This window comes from Acinonyx jubatus, chromosome B4 (assembly GCF_027475565.1).
Source record: "Acinonyx jubatus isolate Ajub_Pintada_27869175 chromosome B4, VMU_Ajub_asm_v1.0, whole genome shotgun sequence".
NCBI lineage: Eukaryota > Metazoa > Chordata > Mammalia > Carnivora > Felidae > Acinonyx > Acinonyx jubatus.
The window spans coordinates 87,054,903-87,063,397 of NC_069387.1; the positions used below are offsets into that span (position 1 = coordinate 87,054,903).

General features: G+C 44.4%; 1 protein-coding gene across 1 annotated transcript; it reads right to left on the reverse strand.

Moving 5' to 3' along the window:
• Positions 1-317: 317 nt before the first annotated feature.
• AVPR1A (arginine vasopressin receptor 1A) lies at positions 318-7,882 on the reverse strand. The gene is made up of 2 exons (XM_015079528.3): positions 6,108-7,882; positions 318-3,895 (listed from the first exon to the last, which is right to left on the reverse strand). Exons 1-2 carry the CDS (start codon positions 7,084-7,086, stop codon positions 3,609-3,611), a joined length of 1,266 nt encoding a protein of 421 aa, XP_014935014.1. The 5' UTR covers positions 7,087-7,882; the 3' UTR covers positions 318-3,608.
• Positions 7,883-8,495: the final 613 nt, after the last annotated feature.

Below are 8,495 nucleotides of genomic sequence, written 5' to 3' on the forward strand. Positions count from 1 at the left end.
CTCTGCCCCTCTCCCCCACAAAAAAAGTAAAATGTTCCTTTTTTGTCAACAATTAATGTTTATCAAATGACACCGCCCATTTCTCTGTACCAGTGGATTATTTTTTAATTACATTCCCCATACCCACACAGATACATTAATATTGTATGCTTGCACGATGTTCCCACAGATAACTCTGCAAAATAAAATAAGGTGATGTTACACATTTATCTTTGATTGTAAGCCTTCATTTGGCATAATATCTTAGATCTTCTCCTCAGCCAAGAAAAGGTCCTAGCATACTCTTCTTAACCACCTACAGTTTCCTTTCTTCTTAAAAAAAAAAAATGTTTATTTATTTTTGAGAGAGAGACACACAAAATGTGAGCAGGGGAGGGGCAGAAAAAGAGAGGGAGACACAGAATCTGAAGCAGGCTCCAAGCTCTGAGCTGTCAGCACTGAGCCCGACTTGGGGATCTAACTCACGGACCATGAGATCATGACCTTAGCCAAAGTCAGATGCTTAACAGGCTGAGCTATCCAGGCGCCCCACCCTTTCTTCTAAAATAGACAGGCAGGACTCTTCCACTTGGAGTATTGTTTTGGGACATATGAATACCATATCTGGGTACATAACACTAAGGAAGTTTAGCAACTAGCTAAGTTAAGCTTCTCAGCCTAAATCACGGAGAATAATACCGTCTATTTGCCTAGTACAGAACTAGCGCTCAGGATCATCTGGTGTTTTCCCTAGCCTTTTGTATTATCTTGTCTCCTGATGCATTAAAATGAGAGAACACAGCTCAGTGGTTGATACACAACTTATTTGAGAGATGTTCCTAAATAGAAGATTCAAATCGAATTGTTTTACCTGGAGGTACACATCAACATTTTGAAACAGTCTGTACAAAAAACATGAGGCTATTATTTTGGAATTGGATGGGCTCATCTTTGTACCAACCCAGAGGGCTTTAGTTCTGAATTGTTGAAGAGAAGCTGCCACAGGAGCTGACAGCGTCAGAGAGGGCAGGGTTACTGGGGTGCTATTATGACTCAAATGATGAGGAACTGATTAATTTAAGGTGGCTCATAATGTGCCATCCAGTGCCCTTTAAGAGACATATTTCCGATTTTTAAAAAGCAGAATTGTAAAACCTAAGGGCTTAATTTCTATAAAATATTTGCAAGCTTTTTGTAGGCATATCAATCCAGGGAGTAGCGGGCGTGAGAATTTGGAAAGGCAAGAGAATGAAGAGGAGTGAACTTGAAACTTCCAGGTTCTCACAGTGCTATCTAGTCCTCAATTTCTTATCTGCAAAGTTAAACAACAACAACAACAACAACAACGCTATTAAAATGATTATTAATTCCTCTAAGGGATTCAAAATATTTATGATGTGTCCTCAAATCATTGCATGATCTCTAAATAGGAGAGGGAGCCAGACAAAATAGCTCGGAAAAAAACACTGGGTTCCATTAATGAAAAATGCAGTAACAACAGTCAAGTCGTGCTGTAATTTATCTCTGTTTAGAAGTAAAAGAAATTGATGTTCTTGGCTGGCTCTGATTTGCCTGCGTTTATTTATTTTTTATTTAATGTTTATTTTTGAAAGACACACACACACACACACACACACACACACACACACACACACACAAAGTGAGAGTGGAGAGGGGCAGAGAGCGAGAGGGAGACACCGAATCTGAAGCAGGCTCCAGACTCTCAGCACAGAACCCAGTGCACGGCTCGAACTCACAAACCATGAGATCATGACCCGAGCGGAAGTCTGACGCTTAACTGACTGAGCCACCCAGCTGCCCCATGACTTACCTGCATTTAAAGGCAAGCAAGTTCTATCTTTGAATTGGAAAACTTTGGTTAGGCACAAGTCAAGCTTAGTGGCCGCTGGCAATGCTCTCCAATGAATCAGCAGAGCTATATTTAAATTCTAGGATTTTATATCCCAGACATGAAACCAACAAATTCTGGTTAATGGAAAGTAAACAGGAAAAAGCTGTTCAATTCTGAAGGCCCTAAGACTATAATAAAAGCAATTGGTACATTCATATGACACGTGACAGTTCAGGAAGATCTTTTCACACCTTTGATTTCATTTTGTCCTCACAACAATCCTGTGAGGCGTTATCAACCCCACTGTACAGCCAAGGAGATGAAAGCTTTATGTGTGCTTAAGTAATTTTCCAAAATCATGCATTTAGTAACAAAGGAAACCATACTAGGTGCAGAGCAATTTTTTTCCCTCCATCTCCACCCCATTCCATCCAACCGTGCCTCTCGTCTACCATATGTAACTTAGACAGTTGGGAGACTGGAAGGAAAGACCAAATTATTTTTAATTAAACACGAAGGGACATTCTACATCTTGAGTTTCTCTTTAGGAGACTCTTATTTATAAGTCTGGACACCCCAAACATGAAGTAATAATCATGTTACTATCCACCACAACACAGAATACCCTGTAACACTGGTCAAAATATGTTTACAGTGTTCTAGACAAAGTCTACATAGTACCTTGGGCAATCCATTTCTGTTCTTCTAACAAAACTGGATATTCTTTACATAAATCTGATTTTAAAATGGCCTCGCAGTGGGAGAAAAAAGATTTTATTAGCCATTTGACAATATTTGCTCTAACCTTCAGCATCTTAATAAATTATACCTTCTACAACTGGTACAACATGAGGAGCCTAAAACAAGGAGGGAACTGTCGGTTCTAAAGTTACCATTTTGAAATTTAGCATTTAACAGAACTTTTCTCTTTCTGCTCTGAACCAAGCACCCCCTGCTCCATATGCCCCAAGAACTCATGCCTGTCCAAGGCGCTATCCCATCTCCAGGTCTCTGCCTGAAGCTGCATTTTCTTTTCTTTTCTTTTTTAATGTTTATTTTTGAAAGAGAGAGAGAGAGAGAGAGAGGGACTGCAAGTAGGAGAGGGGCAGAGAAAGAGGGAGACACAGAATCTGAGGCAGTCTCCAGGTTCTGAGCTGTCAGCACAGAGCCCAACGTGGGGCTGGAATTCAGGAACTCTGAGATCATGACCTGAGCCGGAAGTCAGATGCTTAACCGACTGAGCCACCCAGGTGCACCTGAGGCTGCATTTTCTGATGCATGAACTGATTTTTATTGGATGGAAAAAATTTCTCTGAAGGTTCTTCTAATTCCTTTCAAACACTAAGGCTGATGATGAGCTCACTTTGTTTGAAATAATGCCCCAACATCCTATGACTTCTAAACCAAGCAAGCCTTAGTTCTATCCATAATAAAAGGAAAAGAAAAGAAAGGAAACCAACAACAGAATGTAAGCCAGGGTGGTTATGTTTTTCCTTTAGAACTATAACTTCTATTATATTTCTGAAAATTAGGCCTAAAAATCTTAGTGTAGCATATTTTTTCATCATTTTTTAATTTTTTTATTTTTTAACGTCCCATATAAAACAATTCATAACTTTTGGTCATAGCAATGAGAAAATGCAACTAGAAACACAGTCTTGCACTCAACAAACTGACGCTTATCTCTTAGAAGTTCATTTGTTCCCATGATTTCTAGCTGGATTCAGCCAGTAGACCCAAAAGACCACTACAAGAGTCAGGCTGCGTGAATGTGGGCTCAGGTTGAAACAGGAATGAATCTGATGGACTTGGACGATTTAGGCGAGTCCTTCCATGTACCCATACTGTTTGTGGGGCTCCGGTTGTTAGTGTAAGAAGTCTGTCTTCTGCTCATACTGTCAGAATCTTCTTTGTTGAACGTTTGATTCATGTTCTGGCAGCATGGGAAGCTGTGGACACAGTCTTGCAGGAGATGGCCGCTAAAAAACATGTATATCCAGGGATTACAGCAACTATTCAAGGAAGCCAGTAATGCAGTGATGGTGATGGCCGGGTTTTCTGATTCTGTACAAAAAATGTAAGGGGAGATTATTTAAGTAGTCAAATGAAAGTAACTGAGCACTGAGTAAACTCATTTTTCTACTGACTCTTAGAAGTGGGGAAAAAGTTATGGGTTAATGTAGAAAATGAAGTATATTGTTCATTAATCCGGGAAATGGCTGGTGTCTGGAAATTGCTTGGTTGTGAAATATTTTCATAAGCAAGATGCATTGACGTTCATTCAAATATCTTAAACCACTTGAAAATATCTCAGTAGAATGAGTGGGAAGAATATGAAACAATTTATTTTTTAAAAAATGTGTATTCTTTATACTAGCATTAGTATGTGCTAACAGACACAGCAGTTACAGAATGGCTGCAATTTCAATGAAATTTCAAAAGTCTATAGCCACATAAATAAAATTGTATTCATCCTAACAACTAAGGCAAAAGTATGACATTATGGAACATGTTTAGTAGTTCTACACTTTTAAATATTAAACATATTTTGTAATAAGACAACTATACATAAGGGAACAGTAGTAATAGGTCCCTGAAGGATGCATTATTTGGTTGTTTCTGGAGTTGTTTTTTGTGTTTTTGTTGTTGTTAATTTTCGATAGTTTCTTTTGATTTTAAAAGAAAACCATTTTGGTGGTTTGGGCAATTAAATTATATTAAGAACAGCTGAGTTAGGAAATTCCAACAAGTTTTTGAAATATTTTATGCTAATTTGCACTGGTAAACCACATAAATATTATAATCTTTCACAGAACTATGACACTGATAATACACCTTTTTGAAACATAAGAATAATCAGTAAGCACTAACTTTTTCTTCATTATTAAATATAAACTTGGGTCTTCTCACTGTTGTTACGCTGGAATAAATTACAGGTGATTTAATCATACCTTGTGCTAAAATGCTACCATTAAAGGTGATCATGATCTATGGTTACAGACTGTATTCAAAAAAAAAATGAAAATCATCACCATACCTATGCAGAGGTAGAGAAGTTTTTAGAAATTATGTCTAAATTCTGATAAAGCAATAATTAGACTGAGTTTTTTTATTTGATTGGCAATAATTACGAGGCTGCTATAAGATCAAGCAAGACCAGAAATGATAAACCAAAAATATAGCATTTATGTTGTATTATTTATTATCAGTAATATTATAGCCATGTAGGTATTTTTATTTGTTTGAATTAAATTCACTCTCAAATGTTTTATTTGCACATATAACTTCCAATAGTAAATCACACAGGCTCCCTACCTCAATGTCAAATAGCAAAAGGAGACAGTTCTTCCCAGATACCTATTTCCCAACTATAGCTGATGTTGGTAACATTCCTGTAATATATTTATTTGAAAAAGTTGGGTTTTTTCTCACTCATAGGAAATAACTTTTTTCAAGACCCAGCCTTAACTGTTTTTTGGTGGGGTTCTTTTGAAGTTAGTATTTTTAGTTTGTGGAGGAATTAGAATCAAAGAAACTAGTAGGTGTAGAGAACATTCTCCATAAAACACTGCAAAAGTTGTGTGTGTGTCGGGGGGGGGGTGCTATAGCTGTATGGTTAAGTTAGTGCTGAAAGATGAATTAATTACTTTAACAAATTTAGAGTTTATCAATAATCCTGCTTTAAAATACCAGAAAAAAAGGTGCTACAGTAATTGTCAGAAAAAAAAGTTAAAAGATGATAAGAAATGGAACACTAAATGCTAAATTAGAATTATTGGCTTCTTAAGAATCTTTCTTCAGAAAAAAATATGTGCGTTTATCTTTGCCGTTGGGGCATTTCTACAAAATTTTTGTATTGTGATATTTTTCACAAGCTAGCAAAAAGCAGTGGTTACAGTACAAATATTTCTCTGAATCCGATAGACGCAAAGGCGGGGGGTGGGGCGAAATTAGCGCAGTGGTTAGTGAGCTGGCAAAAAGTCATTATCACGTTTTGTAGTTGCCTGGTTGACTGTAGGGCGCAGTTTCTAGATTTGTCTTAGGATCACTTCAAGCTACAAGTGCACATTCCTGGGCCCCATTCCACAGCTACTGAGGCAAAATGTCTGGGTTGGAGACCCCTGCCGTTTTGGTAATTTCACCCAAAGCTAAGCATGCAGAAGTTTAAGAACTACTGCCCCAGAGGATAGTATGAAAAGCACCCCCTCCCCCGAACCCCGGCCACACGCACAGCCGAATTCCCGCACTTTCCTCCTTTCTCCCGCCCGACACCTACCGATCCAAACAAACTTCTCATCCCAGACAGACCACATCTGAAGGATGAAGAAGGGCGCCCAGCAAACGATGTAAACGGTCACGATCACAAAAGTCATCTTCACCGTGCGAATCTTGGCGCGGGAAATGGTCTTCACGCTGCTGATACACGGCGCGAGCAGGAGCCCCTTATGCAAAGCGCCACTCGCGCCCTCGGCGCCCTTTCCGGGAAGCAAAGCCGTCTTTCCGCGGACGTTGCGCCAGATGTGGTAGCAGATGAAGCCATAGCAGGTACCCAGGATGACCACGGGCGCCACGAAGATGCCACCCGTCATCCAGGTTACATAGGCGCGGGGACCCCAGGGCTGGATGAAGGTGGCCCAGCAGTCCCGGGCCTTGGTGACGTTGTTCACCTCGACCATGGAGAAGACGAAGTACTGCGGCGTGCTAAGCACGAAGCTCAGCACCCAGGCGGCAGCGATCATGAGGCGCGAGCGGCGCGTCGGTTGCTGCAGCGTCTTCAGCGGGTGGCACACCGCAATGTAGCGGTCGGCGGTCATGACCACCAGCATGTAGGGCGACACGAACATGCCGAACACCTGCAGGTGCTTCACCACGCGGCACAGCCCGTCAGGCCCGCGGAAACGGTAGGTGATGTCCCAGCACATCTGCGGCAGTACCTGGAAGAAAGCGACGGCCAGGTCGGCCAGGCTGAGGTGGCGGATGAAGAGGTGCATGCGGGACGTCTTGCGAGGGGTGCGGTGCAGCGCCACCAACACGCTGCTGTTGCCTAGCACGGCTACCACGAAAGTCACAGCCAGCACGGCGATCTCCAGCTTGGCCAGCTCCTCGTTGCGCACGTCCCCCTGGGGGCTGCCGCCGTCCCCGAGCGCCTCCGCTGCCCGGCTGCCGTTGACACCGCCGGGTAACAGGGGCCACCCCTGGCTGGAGTTGTCCGCGGGCCCCTCGTTGGGGCCTCCGGAGAAACGCATGCTGTCCATGCAGCGCCTCCCAGCTGTCTTCCCACCGCCGCTGGCGAGGGCTCCTTGCCCGTCGCGCGCTGTCCTTCCCGCGCTCGCTGGGCTCTGCTCACTGGGCCCCGCTGTCCCTCTTGCGGGCGTTTGCGGGCACAGCGTCCCACCGCCGGCCGAGCTGCTCTCGCTCCCGTCACCGACCTCTTTCCCCGCTCGGCTCCTTTTCAGCTAGGAAGGCGCTGGGGAGGTGCGCTCCGAGCTTCTGAAAGCACTGAGCTCCAAACTCAATTATTTATGCGGAGTTTGTTTCCCCAGAAAGCGCTCCCTCTCGTCCCAGTGGTTGGAGACTGCTCCGTGCTTACTCCGTCCGCTCTCTCCTCCCACCACCCCCAGGGGGTTCCTTCCTTCTTTCTTTTTTTTTTTCCCTCCTCTCTACGTCGGTGATTTGTTCTCTTTGCATCACTGCTGCAGGGGTGGGGCTGGGAGACTCGCCGATTCCTCGGCTTAACAAGCTGGATGGGGGCGCTTTCCCGCTCTTTTCTGACAAAAACTTGAAGAACTAGACGTGCTATGCCCCCCCCCCTTTTTTTTGTTTTTTGTTTTTTGGCTTACCACCATTTCCTCAAGCCCCCTCAATAGCCACCTTAACTCCATATTTGACGTCAACAGAGGCAAATATGCGGTACGTTGAAATCCCGAGTCCACCTCCGGGCGCTCACGCTCCTTGCGCCTGAACTAGGAGCGCGACCCCAACTGCTCCAACCCGGGTTTCCACCTCTGCAGCTAGCCAGCCCACTGCCGGGCTCATTTTACTCCCAGGGCAACTTGGCTCCGAGAATTCAGCCTCTCCCCGCCCTGGTCCCTGCCCTCCCCCTCCCCCGCCCCCGGGAGGGTCACTACCGCGTCGCTTAAAAAGCGCCATCTTCGCAGTAACACACCTGCTATTTGTCACCCGGCCCGCGCTCGCTTATTCCATCGCGGCCCCAGGGCGGCCGTGGGCGTATCCACTGCAGGAAAAGGATCGTCTCCTGGTTGGGGTGGGTGCCTAGAGAATTTCTGTGAACTAGAAATCCTGGGGTTTCCTCCGGGAAAAGCCTGATTCCCACAGAGGGGATGGACGGAAATCGGGCCACAGTAGTCCGTGGGGACTTCGCCTGCTTACTGCTGAATCGTGGGGACATCTCTTTGGAAGGACAAAGAGCAGCTGTCTGAAGAGCGCACACCGAGGCAGTGCCATTCCGGGCATGGGACCGAAAAGGCGCCAGGTTCCTGCGCTCGGGAGTTAGAAAGATGCATGCTCCGGTCAGGAAAGAGGCGCTGTCTCCGCAGCGAGACCACCTACCTATTAATTAGCAACTGAACAACTCGAGCCAGGCTGCTGGTCCAGAGCAAAGGCAGAAACACCCTCTACTTGAGCTCTGGCTTGAACTTTGGTG